General features: G+C 37.9%; 1 protein-coding gene across 6 annotated transcripts in view; it reads right to left on the bottom strand.

The window, feature by feature from the left end:
• Nucleotides 1–5,542: 5,542 nt before the first annotated feature.
• FRRS1 (ferric chelate reductase 1) overlaps nucleotides 5,543–21,048 on the bottom strand; it is a 122,168-nt gene continuing 106,662 nt past the window's right edge. For 5 of the 6 annotated variants that reach the window (XM_074381377.1, XM_074381376.1, XM_010343820.3 and 2 more), the window contains 8 exons: nucleotides 17,249–17,362; nucleotides 15,403–15,518; nucleotides 13,596–13,682; nucleotides 10,211–10,308; nucleotides 9,897–9,955; nucleotides 8,603–8,746; nucleotides 6,990–7,051; nucleotides 6,716–6,908 (listed from right to left, as the gene is read on the bottom strand). In XM_074381377.1, coding sequence (XP_074237478.1) covers nucleotides 6,816–6,908; nucleotides 6,990–7,051; nucleotides 8,603–8,746; nucleotides 9,897–9,955; nucleotides 10,211–10,308; nucleotides 13,596–13,682; nucleotides 15,403–15,518; nucleotides 17,249–17,362 — 773 coding nt within the window. In that variant the 3' untranslated portion in view covers nucleotides 6,716–6,815. Of the gene's footprint in view, nucleotides 6,909–6,989; nucleotides 7,052–8,602; nucleotides 8,747–9,896; nucleotides 9,956–10,210; nucleotides 10,309–13,595; nucleotides 13,683–15,402; nucleotides 15,519–17,248; nucleotides 17,363–21,048 lie in introns of all 6 variants that reach the window. The other variant, XM_074381378.1, reaches the window with a different exon arrangement.

Genomic DNA, 21,048 nt, shown 5'->3' with positions numbered 1-21,048 from the left:
TTTGCAAATACAAATACATTCTGTATTTGTGTCTGTGAGCCATCTTCATATTGACGCTGCCATTTGAAGCACATAAGTATTTATTTATAGCATAGTCCAATATATCAGTTTTTTTCTTTTATTCCTGTGCTTTTTGTACTATATCTAAGAAATCAATGCTTAGCCCTGGGTCACAAAGATTTATTCCTGTGTTCACTCTCGGAGGCCTTCAGAGGGCTGCTTTTTGAAGTTTACACTGGTTTTCTAGAGAAGGGTTGATTTGGTAGGCTCTTACTCAGACATTACTTGCAGTGCAAGTCAGATATTTAGAACGTGTGATTTCGGGAAACTCTTATTCCAAGAATTTGATTACCATACATCAATGTCGAATTGAAAAATCCAAAATGTGTTTAGGTCTCCATAGAAAACACAGAGCACAGTACAATTTCTTTTACATGTGAATAAGATATCATATGAAAAAGATATACTTCTGGCCACGCACAGTGGCTCACACCCGTAATCCCAGCACTGTGGGAGGCCAAGGCAGGCAGATCAAGACCATCTTGTCCAACATGGTGAAACCTCATCTCTACTAAAAATACAAAAAGCAGATGGGCATGGTGGCATGCTCCTGCAATCCCAGCCACTTGGGAGGCTAAGGCAAGAGAATCACTTGAACCCAGGAGGCAGAGGTTACGAGTTTGCAGTGAGCCGAGATCGTGCCACTGCACTCCAGCCTGCGTGACAAGAGCGAGACTCCATCTCAAAAAAAAAAAAAAAAAAAGAAAAAAGAAAAGCTATACTTCTTAAAACATGCTCTAGGAACTTCCTCCCCCCTAAAACAGAGGTATGTGACCAGGCATAACATACAATTACATTAACTTCTTTGACAACAAAATAATAAATTAAATGAATACTGAGTTTATGGCCAGCAAAAACCCCAGATTTGTTTCTATCCAAAGGTATAATCCAGGAGCAGTAACAATATGATAGTCTTTTTACTGAGATGAAATTCACAGAACATGAAACGATTTTAAAGTGGACACTCAGTGGCGTTTCTTATATTCACAAAGTTGAGCAACTGCCACCTCTAGTTACAAGACGTTTCATTACCCCAAAATAAAGCCTTAGATTCATTAAACAATTACTTTCTATTCCCTTCTTGCCCCGCACCCAGCCCCTAGTAACCATCAATCTCTCTTCTCTTTATTAGCTTACCTATTCTGGATATTTTATATAAATGTAATCATAAAGTGTAAATTTTGTGTCGGACTTCTTTTACTTAGCATAATGTTTTGGAGGTTCATCCACATTATAGCATGTATCAGCACTCTATTCCTTTTTATGGCTTAATAATATTCCACTGTATTTATATACCACAGTTTATCTGTTCATCAATCACGGAACATGTGCACTGTTTCCATCATTTGGTAACTGTGAATAACACTGCTATGAACATTAGCTTTTTTCCACTTTTTTAATTGTGGCAAAAAAAATACATAATAATGGTGAATTTTATTATAGTTCAGTACATTACATATATTCACAGTGTTGTACAACCATCACTACTATCCATCTCTAAAACTTTTTATCTTCCCTAACAAACTTTGTGCCCATTAAACCCTAAACTTCACCGGGCACGGTGGCTCACACCTGTAATCCAGCACTTTGGGAGGCTAAGGCAGGCAGATCACTTGAGGTCAGGAGTTTGAGACCAACATGGTGAAACTGCATCTCTACTACAAATACAAAAATTAGCCGGATATGGTGGCACACACCTATAATACCAGCTACTCGGGAGGCTGAGACAGGGGAATCGCTTAAACCCGGGAAGCGGGGGTTGCAGTGAGCTGAGCACACAGTAAGCTTGTCAGATAGGTCAAAGTTGTCTGCAGCTCCACTTAGCCAAGAATCCAATCGTGCCACTGCACTCCAGCCTGGGCAACAGAGCAAGACTACGTCTCAAAATAGAAAAAAAGAAAAAGAAAAAAAAAACGCTAACGTCGCATTTCCTTTCTCCCACCAGCTCCTGGTACCTGCCATTGTACTTTCTCTGCAAATCTGAGTGTTTTAGGTACCTCACATAAGTGGAATCATATTGATGAATAGTCGTCCCTTTGTGCCTGGCTTATTTCATTCCACATAATATTTTCAAGGTGAACATCAAATATGTCTTATAAAAAGTACACATTTTATATGCAGCATTTATTAAAGTTGAACAACCTGATTATATGGCAAATACATCATCAGAAACATGTATGAAACAAGCACCTTTTGCTGGCATCACTTCATTCAATCCTCACAGCTGCTCTGTGAGATGGGCTTTACGGATGAAAGGACAGAGCCCAGAGAAGATAAGTGACTTACCCAGGGACATGCGGCTTGTAAACCAACAAGCAAACATGCATATTCAGGTCTTCTAATTTCCAGTCCTTTTTAATTTACAGGATCAGCTGCCTCTCACCCCATCTATAAAGATGGTCAAAACAAAAAGATACCGATGTTGGACAGCAAGTCAGGGAAGGCGCTAGAATTTGATCAACTAGCTTTTGCAAGTGATACGGAAGATAAACCAGCTTTTGCAAGTGCTGGGAAGGACGCGGTCCCTTTAAATAATAGGAAAGGAGGGAAGTGCTGGGTAGAGAAGGGTGTTGTCCCTGGCGAGGGCTCCACCCCCAGGCCTGTGTCCACGGACCTAGATGACGACAGGCACTCCAGCCTTCAGCGGCCACACATTCCATTTCCCAGGACCAGCCCGGCCCACCATGCCCCCATCTTGTGCCTGTAAAAGTCCCTGAGATTCTAGCAGGCAGACACACAAGCTACTGGAGCTGGAAGGGACCAGGTCTGCAGAAGACACAAGCAGCGGGACAGCGAGAGGACGCGGAGAGAAGCGCACGGGGGGAAGAGCCAGGACAGACCCGGGCTTGCAGGCAAACCTCGGCTAGCGAAGGAGGCGGAGCTGGAGTTGGCCTAGGCAATCAGAGGAGAGCCCGGGCCCTCCCAGCGGTCCAACTCCAGGGGGAAACCATCTGCCTTCGGGCTCCCCAATTACTGAGAGCTACTCCCACCCAGTCACACGTTGCACTCGTTCTCCAAGCCCAGGTGTGATTCGATTCTTCTGGTTCACCAAGGCAAGAACCCGGGGATACAGAAAGCCTATGCTGTAAGACAGGGGTCTAATTGAGCTATCCCAAGTTGCCTATGGATGGCTAAACTAAAAGAGCGCATGGTAACACATGCCCTATGGGGCTTCAGCTGTAAACGTTCACCCCTAGACACTGCTGTGGGGTAGGAGCCCCACAGCCTGCCCATCTGTGTTCTCCCCTAGAGGTCTGAGCAGTGGGACACTGAAGAAGCGAGTCACATCCCCACTGCACACCCTGCAAAGGGAACAAGGGAACGTTTCCCGTTTCACTGGAAAGGGCATCCCAGGCTGGTGACCATCTGTGCCCTGGGTGCAGAGATGAGCTTGGTGGGGGCTGCACAAGGAAGAAAGAAGCAGGATGTGGATAGGAACTGTGAGTATCCTAATCTGATTTTAAAAGGGTTTAGAAGAATCTTTTCTTTCATTCCAACCTATAATGGATTATCTTAAACAAGGACCTTTGTTCTTTTATTCCCTGCCTCACGAGGGTATACAGATAAATAGAAATTTCAGCTAAATGCTACATGGGCCCTGAGAGCTTCCTAGTTGGCATTTGCTGATTTCTCTTTTCCCACTGCATCCTGGACTGGGGCAGGATGTGGAAGAGGTGAGGTATTGCTTAACACACCTTACAGCCAAAATGCTTGACAAAGTACTAAAGTGAATTGATTCATCTATTTGATAACCCATGCTATAGACTACCTATGCCCTTAAGATGGATTTCTGCAGACCAGAGAACATTTTTATTGTCTCAGCTATTAATGCCGGCCTAACCACAATTTTCTAGAATTTCTTTCAGTTCTTTCTGAAAAGCATACATATCTTTATTTTACAGTGCATCGCTTCTTTAAGAAGAAAATGTGATTTTGCTTATTGTTTTTGGCAACATTGCTAAAGGTATAAAAGCATTTAATTTAACAATGATTCCTACCAAAAGAAATAACTTCGGAAAAACTTTCCAGATTATTACAGAAACAAAAAGAAAAACTGAGAGGAGTGAAGAACAGGCATTTGCAATTTGTGGATACCAACCACCCATAAGCAGAAGAATCATAATTTAGTTCTAATAAAAAGATTTGGTCTATTTGGGGCCAGGTGCAGTGGCTCATGCCTATAATCCCAAAACTTTGGGAGTCTGAGACAGAAGGATTGCTTGAGCCCAGGAGTTCGAGACCAGCCTGGGCAACAAAGGGAGAGCCCATCTTTAGAAAAAAAAATTTTTTTTAATTAGCTGGCTGTGGTGGTGCACAGAGTTGGTGCCTGTGGTTCCAGCTACTCTGGAGGCTGAGGTGGGAGGATCACTAAAGCCCAAGAGGTCAAGGCAGCAGTGGGCCAAGATCTCACCACTGCACTCCAGCCTGAACAAGAGAGTAAGACCCTGCCTCCAAAAAATAAAAATAAAAGAAGATTAAAAGGCAATGGCTTCTTTGGCAGCTCTGTATGTAAGTTGACAAAGATCAAAATAGTGCCAACATATGAAGCACTTATAAAGAAAAAGTTAAAATATTTTAGCCTCAACACTGGACATATAGCAAGCTCACATATTTGAAGACCAAACACAGCAAGGCTCATCTTTCCCTTAAAAGACTTTTTCAGCTGGGCACAGCGGCTCACGCCTGTAGTCCCATCACTTAGGCAGGCTGAATTGGGTGGATCAGTTTAGGCCAAGAGTCTGGGACCAGGCTGGCCAACACGGTCAAACCCTGCCTCTGCTAAAAATACAAAAATCAGCCGGGTGTGGTGGCACATGCCTGTAGTCCCAGCTACTCAGAAGACTGAGACAAGACTGGGTTGAACTCGGGAGGTGGAGGCTGCAGTGAGCCAAGATTGCACCACTGCACTCCAACCTGGGCAACAGAGTGAGACTTTGTCTCGGAAAAAAAGAAAAAAAAAAAAAAAAGAATTTGTATTTGTCGATGTAGAATATAACTTAAGATAAATTTATTAACATTTAAGCTCCTTAGTATAGAAAACCGGAGGAAAATACTTTAGTACACATTTAATTTGCTATACTAAATGGTTTTGTTTTTTTAAAATAAAGACATTCAAAAGGAAACTTTAGATTATAAGTAGCATGGTACGTATAGAATATGAACACAGAAAATTCATATGTAAGCCCTAAGCTGCTTGTGATAAACGCCTATAAAAGGAACAAAAACAAAACTTCCATATCATTTTACCCAGTAAAAGATGTAGGCTATTAGTAGAAAGTTGTTTAAGTAAATTTAAAAAAAAAAAGAGAGAGATTTTTTAAAAAGAAATAATTTTAAAAATTGAAAAATAATAATAAAATAAAGATGTAGGCTACACAGCTGAGGCTATTCACAATATACGGAAATTAGGATCTTAGGCCAAGCAGAACTATAGCATCATCAGAAAGAATACCTAAAGAAATAAAGTATGACTTCCTAAATATTTTACTTTAAAATGTCCCGTTTATTTATTTGCTTTGCCCAAGATAGCTGCATTCATTCATTACAGGGTTGGGGTCTGTAAAAACAAATATCAAACAATTGTTACAAATAATCACAGAAAACAAACAGAAACTGGAAAATAAACACTGATTACTAATTTGAGGTTTTAACCCATTACCTCAAGCACCCAAAAAAAGTAGACCTTTTAAAAATAAAGATTAAGGAGAGTTGGTGGAATTTAAGGGAAATGCCATCCCATAATGTTACCTAAATACTAAAAAGGAATCAGAAGCAAACAGGAAGCAGTTCAGAACTTCGGTATTACAGCGCCACCCACTGGCTAGAAGTCCTCATAGCACATATGAGATGCAGCCATAAAATAGATGAATTATTGAAATAAGGAGAGAACACTGACGATTCTGATTCAGTAGAGCATCAAAAATGTCTAACAAAACAGAACCAGACACATTATTTTATTTCTACAAGTAAATAAAATATCTGTTAGATAGATTCACAAGGGTGAGTTTTATCAGTTTTGAAATCCAAGTCTATAGTCCCCAAATGCTATAAGGACTTACATTTTATAGCCAAAACAATTAACACATAAAATGCTATTTCATCTCCGCAGCTGGATACATAAATAGGGTCTTTAAGTAAAAGATGCATACTTGAATGTCACGGCTAAGAAATAAATTATAATATTCATAATATATTTAAATACTGGTAAAACCTACAATGGCATCTGCCTCATTTCCACCTTTACTAGAGAAGTAACGAAACACACTGAGCAAAAACTACGTCCAAAAAACTACCCTGAAAAACGGTTTCTAAATAAACACAGATCATTCAGATAAACTAGTAAAAATAAATTGTTATTCTTTAAAGTACAACAGCACCTTTGTAGTCTAAAATATAATTACCTTAATATACCTCCTTTTTATCGTAGTGACATCTGTTGTGTTCTTCCAAATCCCTATTTATTTTCTTGAATATCAACATTCTTAAAATCTTGGCATGAAATATTTGAGAGTTACTTCTGAAGTATAATCTTCCCTTTAAGACCCAGAACTACACATAGGGTGTGACATTAAGTTATAGTCTATATGACCCTCTTGAATGTTGAACAGCTGGACTTCAGAATTCCTCTTCAGAATGACCCCAGTCTTCCAAGTGAAAATTCACAAATATGCTCCAGGCAGTCAGTAAAGGCTTCAGGTTTCTTTGGTTTGATGATAATTATCACTTGGCCTGCAAAAGCCAGGGTCTTTGCCTGCTCATAGATGGTTGATTGCAGACAAAAATACGATGAGAAAAATAACATTCCCACAGATATAAATTGCCAATACTGCCTTTTTAAAAGCATGACCCTGAAAGAAAAATTGAGATATGAAAAAAAAAAAAAGATATTACCGTTAAGGTTTGTGTCAATGAACAAGAACGGGACTTACCTCCGCTTCTGCTGCAGTAAATGACTGAAGGATCTGAATTCTGTCATCATCCAAAATTTCAGCTGTCAAGAATAATAATAATATAAGTTTATAAGGACAGTGTTATGAGGAAATAAAATAAAAATAATTTTAAAAAACAAACCTGATTTGTACTGTTCACCTAAATTTCCAGGTAGAAATTCACCCATTCCAAGCTACTAATTATTGCAAACTCTCTGAACAATTAACTCTTTCACAAATATGGACAATCTGGCAAGAGTACACATTTGTTAAATAACTTAAAATATGCCTTCTTCTAGTCCATAAACACTACCTCAAAGTCATAATGATCTAAGCTTTTTGGTTTTTTTAATTTTATTTTTTGATCGACAAAACATATTTATGGTGTATAACATGATGTTTTGATATATGCATACATTTTGAAATAGCTAAATCAAACTAATTAACATACGATAACTATCCAAGTTATAAGTATACATATATAAACAGAAGCCATCAGCCTGGCATGGTGGCTCACACCTGTGATTCCAGAACTCTGGAAGGAAGAGGTGGATGGATCACTTGAGCCCAAGAATTTGAGATCAGCCTGGGCAAGAAAGTGAAACCCCGTTTCCACAAAAAATTTTAAAAGTTAGCCAGACGTGCTGGCACATCCCTGTGAACCCAGCTACATGGGAGTCTGAAACAAGTGGATGGCTTAAGCCCTGGAGTTCAAGGCTGCAGTGAGCTATGATCACACCACTGCATTCCAGCCTGAGCAATGGAGTGAGACTCTGTCTCTAAAAACAAACAAAAATCAGTAAGCCCTAATTCAACGGTCATCAAAAGCCCCATGTATATAAGCCTATCAAGGATCAAAGGTAGCAGGACAGATACGTACTACTCAGTTCCTAAAGCCACCCTAGGCTCTCCTAAGTTCACAACATATATACTAGACAACAAAGAATTTTTGTTTTTAGAAGGCCACCTTCACTTATTTGGGGGGATGAAAACTAAGCAGGACAAAAAGGTACTTAGCCTAGAATCCAAGGTAGTTTAAAAAGACACCCATTCCCTACTAATTTCTCCACTCCTAATGGTGGCTATAGGTATCGTGACCCTGCCTGGCACCAAAACAGACCTTGTCACTAAAGAGCAAAAGCAAAATCATTGCTTCCTATCTAGCTGGCTTGCTCCTAGCTATATATATGCAAATGGCAACCTAAGTGATAGTGCACAGTAAGTTTGTCAAATAGGTCAAAGTTGTCTGCGGTTCCATCCAGGGCCGACTTTGAGTCTCTTCTTCCTCCATCTCAGGGTTCCCTCATCTCTAGGCATCCAGAGTTCGCAGTCTATACTGGCTCTAAGTCAGACCAGCAAAGTGAAAATACTTAGAAGGAAGACTCCTTCCCTAAAACCTAAAACCTTTCCTTTGTATCTTACTCACAACTTCTAATAGTTACAAATGTTAAAAAAACAATGGTAGAAATCTCCACAATTTCTGCCACTGGCTGAGTAATCACAAATTTTCAGTGAGCTACGAATATAATAGACATTACTATCAGGAAACTCATTCTTTTCCAATAGTTTGTATAAACGTGATTCTACATAACATGATTTTTTTAGCAGGTTACCTTTGCGAGAGAGCCGATAAGCATGTACCTCCAGAACAATCTCAGTCCCAACATGCCAGGCTACAAATCCAATCATTGTGTAGGTTTTCTGTGAATCAGGAAGATTCAGTCCTGGTAAACCCATTCCCAGGAACATCGCTGCCACTACACGGGAAAGAAAAAAGGTATATTCAAATACAGTCCCACCAGGAGAGACAGTTGTGTTTGTGTATGTGTATTATCAAGTAAAACATACTAAAAGAGTTTGAAATGAATAAAATTAATATTTAAGACCAAACAGTTAATTTAGTCTTTTGAAAGAGAATTATAAGGCTAGATAGGGCAAGATGGGCAATTAATTATGAACTGTTAATTTTTTTGGGGGGTAGGGCATATTGCATAATAATGCTGGGAGGTTTGGGCTTCTAGTGAACCCATCACCCAAGTAGTGAACATTGTACCCAAAGAGTAGTGTTTCAACCCTTTCCCCCACTCCTCCCTCTCCTCCTTTGGAGTCCCCAGGGTCTATTGTTTCCATCTTTACATCCATGTGTACTCATTGTTTAGCTCCCGTTTACGGGTAAGAACATGTGGTATGTCATTTTCTGTTTCTGAACTAATTCACATAGGGTAATCACTTCCGGCAGCATCCATGTGGCCACAAAAGACATGATTTCATTCTTTTTTATGGCTGCATAATCTACCAGTTGTTAAAAGAGATGCACCCACATTTTCCAGATTGTTCAAAGTCTGCAATGTATGAAAGGAGAAAAGTATAGAAACCATGGTTGATTGGGCTCCCCTCCAACAAAGAATCCCATATACTATGTTAGGGTACAGGGTGCCTACTTAGGCATTTATTATTCAAGGTATCAAAATATACTGCATAATCATTCTTGACTTTTGAAAAACACCCTACCCTGGAAGATAAAAGCCACGTGGAAAAGACCTGGAGATGGAGAGCTTGGACCCACCAACCCACCTCAACCCAATTCACAAATGACTCTCAATCTGAGCTACTCAAATGTCTGGCCATCAGCATAGCTTATTCTGCTGGCAAAAGCAAATGCTCAAATAAGTCTTAAAAGGAGAGTTTTAAAGTTATTTTAAAGACCTTAAACTTAAAACTGAAATAATGACTTAAATCATTACCTCTGGAAATTACTTTCTGGATTTCAATGTTTAAGGCTGATTTCTCCTCAACAACCAATTACTCCAATTACTAATGCATCTAAAAATCATTTAAGCCAAATTACAACTTGCAATATAAACAGCCAGCAATTATATATGAATAAGTAGCATCACAATCTCTTACCTGCTATTATCCTAGCAGCTGTTCCCATACTCCAATGAGTCCAGTTAAACATTTGCCTTCTACCAAAACAAGAACCAGTCAGTATTCTTAAAAGCAATGCAACTATAATTAATTCCCAAGAGAATAAAAAGCATGTAATTTCCCTTATTGTCTGGGAATTAGATATCTGAAATGCATTTCAAAGTATTTCAAAGTAACTATAATTTACCACCGAATTTTATAAAATGCAAAATTTTTCCATTTGAAAAGGCATTCGTTTGCCAACTAATGATATCTACATTAAGAGAGCATTTATATAAAAAGGCTCTAAGTACCTTGGGTCATGTAAAGGTGGCCTGAAGACTGCCAGAAGAGGCTGAAGAACTGCTAAAGTCATCACAATACAGCCGAGGTAAGGGTGGTAACCTGCATGCTAAACAAAGTTATGTCATTCTCATGGCCTCAATCTCTCTCATCAATTCAAATCCTCAAGTTAAAAAAATATACACACGGTTGTATTCTTAGTATTTTTCCATGGCTTTAAACATCCAATATTGATGATAATCATAGTAGACAACATTGACTGAGTATACACTTTGTACCAGGCACATACTTTACACACACTAATTCTCACTACAATGTTTGACAACTGGTTATCAATATCTCAGTTTTACAACTGGGGAAACTGAGGCCCGGAGACATGAAGAACTATGTCCAAGGCCACACAGTATGTAAGTGGTTGTGGTGGAATCCATGTACAGAATGCTACCTCTCTCCCATCAGGATAAGTTGGCACCAAAGTAGTTGCAGCTTTTTGCAAACATTTTAATTCACAATTACTGTTGCACCAACCTAATAAAATGGCCACCAACATCAGAACAGCCATCTGCAGCCCAGCTGGGACTAGTTAGTGTCTCCATGTCAAAAGCAATCACCCCAACATATGGTAATAATTTGTTTAGCCCTCTATGTTTCCCTGAACCGTGGGTTCTATATGACTCCCTGTAACCCTGGAGCTTAACAGAGTCTTAGTCACTCAATCAATGTTTGCTGATTCAGTGAAAAACCTATGTAGCCACTGTATTAAAAGCTTATCACCTCTATTCAGAATGAAGATCTAACCCAAGAATAAGCACTGACAGAGTATCACAATAGTTTCTGCTGCATTCCTCCCTTAGTGATGTCATGTGCCTGCTCAGAACAGCAGACAGTTGGATTAGACCACTTTGTACAACGATTTTTCATTTAAACACTTAAGAGAAGGGCTAAGAAGATGCTCTAACCTGTGACACATTTGGATAGAGGGATATTACTGACTGTTGTCAGTGATGCCCAGGCTTGAGTAGGATATAATCTGTGACCTAAAAACAGAGACATAGTGGTTTCTAAGCCATGGTAGGAAGTCCTTGTAAATAGGAATTAAAGACTAACAAAAAAACACTACGGAAACATTCTCAAACCACGGACTCAGTTATGCATGGGTAAAATTATAACCATGACTTTCGAGATATAAAGGGCCTCTAATAAAAAAAATAATAATAGTAAGATAAAACAGCAGCAGCAGCAACAAGATTCTCACATGTGTTTAGAATGTGCTGGAAGCTATCCTAAGTATTTTCAGTTATTTTATTACCAATCTTCACAGAAAGCCTACAAAATAGATACTATGCCATCCCCATTTTACAGATGAGTAAACTGGTCATAGTTAAATAACTTGCCCAAGGCATCCCAGGTAGTAAGTCATGATGCCAGGATTTGAATTCAGGAATCCAGTTTTAAAATAGTGCTCTTGGCCTTTGTTCTATCCTATTTAGAAACTGCAAAGGCTATAAACTACAAAATTACCCTGTCCCAAATGTCTTAATAAAATAAAGTTCTCATGTCTCAATTTATATCACAAAAATCTTCATAATTCTCTTTAAAAGGTATGTTGACTGACCCATAAACTGCCTAAAAAGCAGGAGGGAGATTTTCTAGTAATATCTGTGACCCAAGATGCATCAATCTTATCCCTGTGGCACCAGCCCAAGCTCTAAAATACGAAATTTCGGTATCAAATTCTCATTAGCTATAAAACTGGAAAAGCAAAATGAAAGCATGGGATCTGAATTTACATATGTTAGTTATTCTCAATAAGACTTATTCATTCATTCACTAAATATTTACTGAGTACCTGCTATGTACTTAAATCTGTTCTAGTATGTACCAGTGAACATACCAGTGAATATCCCAGCTCTGACAGAGCTGACATAGTAGTGTTAGAAGGGAGATCGAGAAAAAAAAATATGACAAGTAAGTACATTATGTGAAATGGCATAAAGTAAAGCGCACTATGGAGGAAAAAACAGAGCAGGGCAGGGCTCTCTGAGAAGCTTCAATATAAGTGAAGACTTGAGGAGGGTAAGGGAGTAATGGAAGTCTGTGCCAGGCAGAAAGAAGAAGCATGGCAAAGACTATAAAGCTGGACCGTGCCTGGTATGTCTGCATACCAGCCAGGAGGCCAGTACAGAATGAGATGCATTCGATGGAGAGAACAAGGAGGTCAGTTCAGAGAATAACTGGGAGCCAGTCGTGAAGGTCCCTGGAAGAAATTTGGCTTTTACTCTGAGGAAAATTGAGAGACATTAGAAAAACCAGTTTGGGATATAAGAATGGCGTGATCTGGTTTATATTTAAATATATATATAACTGTCTTCTTTGTTGAAAATAGATTGTGCATGGGCAAGGGTTGAAGTGGAGAAACCAGTGAAGTGGCTACTGCAATGGCCAGGCAAAAGATGATGGACGCTCATACTCCTACAGTAGTATCTGATGACAGTGACAAGTGTTAGACTGTGGATGTACTTTACAGAGCCAATGGGATTCCCCAATGGATGAGATATGGGATGTGCAAGAGAACACAGTTAATGATAATTCCAAGGCTTTGACCTAACAATACAATTCCATTAGCTACCATGGAAGTGGCAATGTGTGGAGCAGACCTGGGAGAAAAGATGATCAGGAGTCCCATTTTGGATATGTTAAGTCTGACATCTTAGACATGCAAGTTGAGGTTCGGAATGTAATGTGAGCTAGACATGTGAGTCTCAAGCCACAGGGGAAGTCTGGACTAGAGATAAACATTTGGGAATAAGCATCAGTTTCTTCATTTGTGATGTGGGATTATTATTAATAACTACTACATCTGAAACTTAAAGATTTTTAAATGAAATATATACAGATGAGGCCTCACTATGTTGCCCAGGCTGGTCTTGAACTCCAGGGTTCAAGCAATCCTTCCACCTCGGCTTCTCAAAGTGCTAGATGGCAGGTGTGAACCACCAAACCCGCCTGAGATTTAAGTTAGATAACACATATAAAGCACTTAGCACAGCTGGGTACAGAGTAGAAATGCAAATTACGTTAGCTTAGTGGTCATCACAGTACTCTTAGAGAAAACCACTCACATTGTTCATGGTCCTTAAGCATCACACATTGAATTAGGCTATAGCATGTATATAAGTCATGATGCAGTCTAAAATATATATCTCATTACTGAGTACTCTGTAGTGACATCCTCACCCTACCTCCAACCATGTGAAAGAGCCATCCAATGATTCAAAAGGGAAAGAGGGATTGATGTAGAAATATGTTTTTACCCATCATCTGAGAATAAAACAGCAATCTATTTTGACATCAAAATGGATTTATATAAAAGCATCTTATTTAAGATACACTTACCCTACTCCAGCCTCCCCTGTATATAAACGGCATAACAAAAGCAATGCAGGTGAGGGCAGTTGTGGTGAACATGAGCATCCGATGCACCTGCAAGGTGAAATGACAAATTCACAAGACACTTCACCATGTAAGAGAAAGGTGGTGTTACAATGGGGAAAATGGGAAAAAGACCACAGGGAAAGTTCACTGAAGGCAAGCATTTGACTGACATCTAATCACAGTTTGTAGTAGGGAAAGAAAAAAAAAAAAAAAAAAAACCTTAGTATACCATTAAACTTTAAAGAAAACCCTAAGCTGCCGTCCTCATCATTCAAAAGTGTTTGCCAAGACTTCACCTGCACAGGCAGCAGGAATGGATATTTCACACACAGAGCATATTTACTTGCCAAGACCTTCATTTCCTTCCAAAGATATTTATTAAGCTCCACGTGCAAGCACAGTGCAATACCAGGTGCGATGAGAGAGTAAGGAAACAAACAAACAAAAAATACTGTCTCCTGAGGAACTTCAGATATAACTGAGTCAATAAGAGAAAAATATGTGAAATATATGATTCATGATACAAATCAGGAGAATAATAAGTGTGAAAATGGCCACTGTTTATTGATTATGCCAGGATAACTGGTGCAGGCAGAAACTATCTTGGGGAAAGCAGGAGGCACCCTGTGTATGTGTGTGTGTATGGATGGATGGCTGGGTGGATAGACGGATGGACGGATGGAGATAGAGATAAAACTATGACGTGTATATACACACATCATCAGCAACATAAATTTAAAGGCAGTGGAGGATTTGAGTTGATGAAGGAAGACACAAAGAGTCTTCCAGCTGGGAATAGCCACTTGAGCAGATAAGAGAGAGAGAACACAAGAGCAAAAGCACGCAAGGGCAAGCAAGAAAGCAGTTACCTGGAAGCAAAACCACAGGCAGAGAAAGAGAGGGGCAAGGTAACCATACAGCAGTACTGAGAACAAATCAACTATTGCCCTCCCAGGCAATAGTGAGAAATGAGGCTAGGTAAGGTAAACCTTACCATCTACAAATTTATATGAACTAAGTGTCAAGGATACCCTCTTACAAAGTCAAAACTGTTCCAACAAGCAGTATTTTTTTCTACAGGCATGTACATTCTGTCTCAACATGAGCTCATTGATTTTCTACTATATGTAAATATCTATACTCCATGACCCATGAAAGATAAGGTTTGTTTTTTTTTGCTCTGAAGGATATTCATTGCCTCTCGCTACGTTCCTATTAGCAGACTGCCTTCCCAACCCACAGGAAGGAAGAACACGAAATAGAACACTTTCAGTTTCTCCTCCCACCCACACAGGAGATAGATGATCCCAACTGGTGAGATACAGATAATCTAACATTCAGTAGCCCACAACCAGAGGAGAGACTGAAACACAGGAAGCACCCACTATTTCTTTCTTCAGCTCCCCTGCCTTCCTTGGCCTGCCTTTACTCAGTGCAGTGCAGTGGGTGAATGCTCTTCCAACATCTCCCTCTACAAACAGAGTATAAGTAAAAGTCATTGGGTCCCAAAGTCCTTATTACAAAGGGACTCACATGGCCCTGACACATTCTCCAGGCCAGCCTGACTCTTCCTAAAACTGTCTGTATTCTTATCGCTCTATCAAGCATCTTGTGTCCACTCTCAATTATCAGGAAACCAAAGGGAAAACGGAGGAGCCCAAACCTACAACTGCAACCACTAAACACATACCTACATACTTCACATGTTTTCATGTTGCAACGTTCACATACTATGAAAATTGCATTGAACTTTTTTTCCCTCACCTACCTGAAACCAAGCTGCTGCACCAAGGAAGAAAGGTCTTGACCAAACTGGTTTGAAGAACCGGGCAACCAGTACACCTATGCTAACAAAAGTCATCCATGCCACAAACATTAAGGCACCTGCAAGTGAGATCAATGCAATAGCAGACAATCACAAACTAATCAAGCTGTTGCTTAAATGACCAAGCCAAATGCTCAGAAAATACAAACAGCAGCAAAAGACATTCAGCTGACACAAGTACAACCTTAAAAATGCTATATATCATGGTTTTACTACCATTATTCTTTCGAACAGCAAACACTTCTGTAGTTTCTGTTATGTGCTAGGCATTCTAAATGCTTTATACATACTAATTTAGTTGACCTTTACAACAATCCTATGATGTAGTTATAATTATTATTCCAATTTTGCTGAATAGGGAAACAAACCCACAGGGAAATTAAGTAGCTCTTCCAAGGTTACAAAGTCGGGCTACAAACCCTAACTGGTTTTAGCAACTGTGCTCTTAACCACTATGCTAATAACTACCTGTCTGCAGTTATTTCAAAATAACTTCTTCTCATGTCTCACTCCAAAAAACAATGAAAAAAAAGGGCACATTATTTCTGAATCCAGTTACTACCAAACTGAAGCTATAGTATCAGTTGAAGCAAATCAACAACAATAAAGTTATTTTCAAGTTAACTGTGATGGCATTTATAAAAGCTTTTCTATAATGGATAACTCTGGAGAATATAAAGGAGATATCCCAAATAAGGGAAGTTTCCCCCAAAACACTAATAGTTTAGAGTATTTTAATATACACTACACTATTCCCATACTTTTAAATCCCATCCTTTTAACAATAAGCCAGGCTAGTTTTCAAATGAAATCAATTTTCATCTGCAGAACCAGAGTATGGTAAGAGTCTCGATTTGTTTTTTGTTTTTTATTTTTTGTGTTTTGGTTTTTTGGGGATAGAATCTGACTCTGTTGCCCAGGCTGGAGTGCAGTGGTGCTATCTCAGCTCTCTGCAACCTCCACCTTCTGAATTCAAGCAATTCTCCTGACTCAGCCTCCCAAGTAGCTGGGACTACAGGCATGCACCACCATGCCTGGCTAATTTTTGTATTTTAGTAGAGATGTGGTTTCACCATGTTGGCCAGGCTGGTCTTGAACTCCTGACATCAGGTGACCCACCCACGTCAACCTCCCGAAGTGTTGGGATTACAGGTGTGAGCCACCAAGCCCAGCCTAGAGCCTTGTTTTCAGGATACTGTTCTTCCAACTTCATTCTATTCCTCATTTAGGTATTATCTATGAAGACTAAGTATAGCACTAAGTACTTTGTATGCTCTCAAATACTTGTACATTGATCAGTGCAACAACAAAATTGTACCTTTGAAACCAAATTACTGTTATAATTAAACAATCAAAATCACAGGCCACTCTTTTTTAGCATTTATTTCAATGAACGGTAAAAATGAAGGTCTCATAAAAGTTAAATTAATCCAGTAATATTTGACCCTGGCTGCAGTTAGAAATAACTAGGATAGTTTTTCAAAATTATAAATGTCTTAAAACCTCCACTGGTGATTTTCATATATAGCCAATGTTAAAACCACTGAATTAGCCCTAGTCTCCATTTTTAATGAAAATTAGCAAACATTAAGACAGATGATGCTTACCAACAGCTGTCAAAATAATAATAATAATAATAGATGCTACTGCCTACAAGTGTTAGTGTTTAAACATAAAAGCTTTATAAAATTTGGCTCAATTATGCCCACAACCATTCCTAATCCAGCCAGCACTGAGTCAGCAGGTAAGTGGATTTCACAAATACTTACATACTACACATGTAACCTACCATGAACCTTCAGAAGGAGTACAGAATGGGAACCTCCTATGTTCTTTGGAGAGTCTGTCACATCATATTTTTCATAGGTTATCAAAGGTTGCTGAAAGTGCTTGTAAATTCGACCTGCAAATTAAAAAAAAAGAAAAGAAAAATGACAAAGAATAATCACGTCCTAAAAAAAAGAAAGAAAGAAACAGAGATATGGGCAGGGCATAGCAACAAAATTTCTTAAGATAATAAAAAATAAATTACATATCAACAGAGATGTCATTCATATGCAAAAGCAGCATAAAGATATATGCAAGGGCACACAGACTTCCTGAAGAAAGTTAAATAATGTAGCCAACCAAGAGATGAATTAAAATGAGAACTAGGAATGGAGAATGTCTGGTAAAAGAACTGTTGGCAAAGAGAGACAAGTTAAACAATAAATTAAAACAATTACTGTTAATATGGTCACAAATCATTGAAAATGAAAAAAATATTCTTGAAAGAGAATACATATTTTTAAAAAATCTACAACCCATTGACCACCACCTGCATATAACATCCTGGAATAAACTAACCGAAATTGGGCTGGGGAAAAAGAATGGTTGGAAGACAAAGAAAAGTATTTTATGATATGTTATTTCACACATGGTCAATTCAAACTGACTAACAAACCAAAATCCCAAATAGTAGTGACATAAGCAAATTGAGGATACATTATTTACTATTGCCATTTATTGTGTACAAAATTAAATCAGTTAATCTACAGAATTATTCCAAGTGTAGGTGGATCTGTGTGTGTTCCTTCTAGGAATCTATCTTACAAACGATATATATATGTATAGGAATGTTAACAGCAATGTTTTTCACGCCGGCGGGGGGAAAAAAAAAAGCAAACAAACTAAATATCCATCATGAGGAGAATGAGTAAATAAATTCTGGAACATACATCTTTTTAGAATACTATGCTGCATCAAAAATAAGACATTTAATATAACAAATATATGAAACTTTGTCTAAAACAAATTATAACTATTAGACTATAAACTACATCTCAATAATTTCCAAAAGGAAATAAAAAGATAAACATTATCTTATCTGCCCAAAATGCAACAAAACTAAAAATTAACATCAAAAAATTAGGGGGGAAATGGCCCACCTAGATATTTGTAAAACTACTTTTTAATAACCTTTTAGTAAATAAAAAATTTAAAAACTAAAATTACATGTCTTCATCAAGATGTATAACAATAAAGACACTTCATAACAAAACACGTGTGATGCAATCAAGGTACTATTCAAAAAATGTTTTTATCATCTTAAAAGCATTTCCTAACACACACACAGAGTAATCATTTCATTCAAGGTGCATCTAAAATAACAAAATATAACCTTTTTTGGAAACCAAAAAAGAATATCAGTTAAAACTAAAGGTAGAACTTAAGCTAGAGAGCCTAAAAATAAATTTAAAAAAAAAAAATCAATCGTCTAAAAGGACAATTAAAATCCCTTGAGTTTTTGGCAACTCTGACCACACAATGAAAGGAAACATCATAATGTTAGAAATCTAAAGGGTAACATAGCGCTAATACAGAAGACAATTTTGTATAAAAACACTGTATATAACTTTAAAGCAGCCCAAAAACAATTCAAAATCTAAATGAAATGGATGAATTTGGGAAGAGAAATATAGAATTACAAAAAATTGACCAAACTAGTAGTAACCATGAACAGTAATAACAATAGAAAAATTCTTTTTGATTAGTCAGATATCTTCATCCAACATCTAGCCTGTTATATGGGTGAGTTCTACCATATCATTAAAATTTTTCCTTAATTAATTTATTTATTCTATGTTATTTTTAATTTTCTTTGAGACAGGGTCTCACTCTGTTGTCCAGGCTGGAGTGCAGTAGTGCAATCACAACTCATTCCAACCTTGACCTCCCAGTCTCCAGAGATCCTCCCACCTCAGCCTCCCAAGCAGCTAGGACCACAGACACACACCACCACACCCAGCTAATTTTTGTATTTTTTGTGGAGATGGGGTTTTATCATGTTGCCCAGGCTGGTCTCAAACTCCTGGGCTCAAGTGATCTGCCTGCCTCGGCCTCTTAAAGTGCTTGGATTACAGTGTAAGCCACTGTGCCTCACCAGCTAAAAATTCTTTTTTATTTAAACTCTTCTAGAGTTCACTCTGAGTTTACTATAACCCTGAAATCAAAACTAGGGCATGTGTACATTCACATAAGCACCCCACAAATTCACACACAGTCCCCATACCATAAACCTAAATAACTTATGAATATATGTGTAAAAAGCCTAAAGAAAATATTAGTACATCAAATCCATTATATATTAAGAGAATAATAAAACATGACCAAGTAAAGCTTTTCCCAGGAATGTGAGGATCATTCACCATCCAGAAATCTATTAAAGTAATGATAAAACATCATCTCAATCACTGCCCAAAAGACATTTGATGAAATTCAGCACCCATTCATGATATGAATTCTTAGTAAAGTTAGAAACAAAAGAATATTTCCTCAACATCATAAAGGATATTCATAAAAAAATACAACAAACAAGACATTTAACATTGAATATAAGAAGCATTTTGCACCAAAATAAAAAATACCACAAAAATTCTTGCCACCTCCCTGCTATCATTCTACATTATTCAGCAAGAACTAGATGATGCAATGAGACAAGAAAGAAAGTGAGGGCTATTAATCTGTTATTATTTGTACAGGATATGACATTTATCTAGAAAAATCCAAGATAATCAACTGGAAAATTAGGACACCTAAATTTAAGATAAATATTCAATAATGAATAACTTTCCTATATGATAATATATTTAGAAAAACATATGAAAAACAATCCCATTCATAATACTTTGTTTTAGAGAACTATTAAATATACAGGAACAAAGTTACCATAAATATATGCCCTATATGAAGATATGTAGAAAACCAACAGGATCTGAATAAATGGAATATCCCAGTGTGTCCCTGCATAGACAGACTCACTATTGCATTGAGTTATTATTCTCTAAATTGCTCTAAAATTGCATTATAATTTCAATCACAACCTCAAAAGGGTTTTTAATAGAATTTGACAAATCAGCTTGAGCCAGGGAGTTGGAGAACAACCCGGGCAACATGGCGAGACCTCTTCTCTACAAAAAAATGCAAAACATTTGCTGAGAATGGTGTAAGTGTAGCGGCTGTAGTCCCAGCTACTTGGAAGGCAGAGGTGGGAGGATCACTTGAGCCCTGGAGGTCAAGCTTCAGTGAGCTGTGATTGCACCGCTGCATGCTAGCCTGGGCAACAGAGTGAGATTCTGTCTCAAAAAAAGAAGAATTTGACAAATTATGTCTAACGTTTATCTAAAAGAACAGAAACACATGAAGAAGAAAAAATTTTTGAAAAAAGGCCAGAAGGGGAATCATGTTCTATCAAAACTCACAAACCTATTATAAAGCAATAGTAATTCTAACTAATGCAGGAATAAACAAATATATCAATAGAAGAACAGGATAAACTAGAAATAAATCAATTTACTGATAGACTTTCAGTGTATGATTAAAGAGGCTTTTAAAGCAGTCAGAAAATGTGGACTATTCAAAAAGTGGTGTTAGGACATCTGGTTTCTCATTCAGTGAATACTATTTTACCATAGCTTGTTATAAAGCAGAAAATGAGAAAGAGGAGTTTTATATAATGAATGCTAGAGAAGAGAATGTCAAGAAGAAAAAAGACAAAAACTGTCAGGAGCTACAAAAGCGTCAAAAAGAAAATGATCAAGAAAACTATCA

Source organism: Saimiri boliviensis, chromosome 11, assembly GCF_048565385.1.
Source record: "Saimiri boliviensis isolate mSaiBol1 chromosome 11, mSaiBol1.pri, whole genome shotgun sequence".
Lineage (NCBI taxonomy): Eukaryota > Metazoa > Chordata > Mammalia > Primates > Cebidae > Saimiri > Saimiri boliviensis.
Note: the sequence above shows the minus strand (reverse complement) of the source record. Positions and strands in the feature narration are given on the sequence as shown.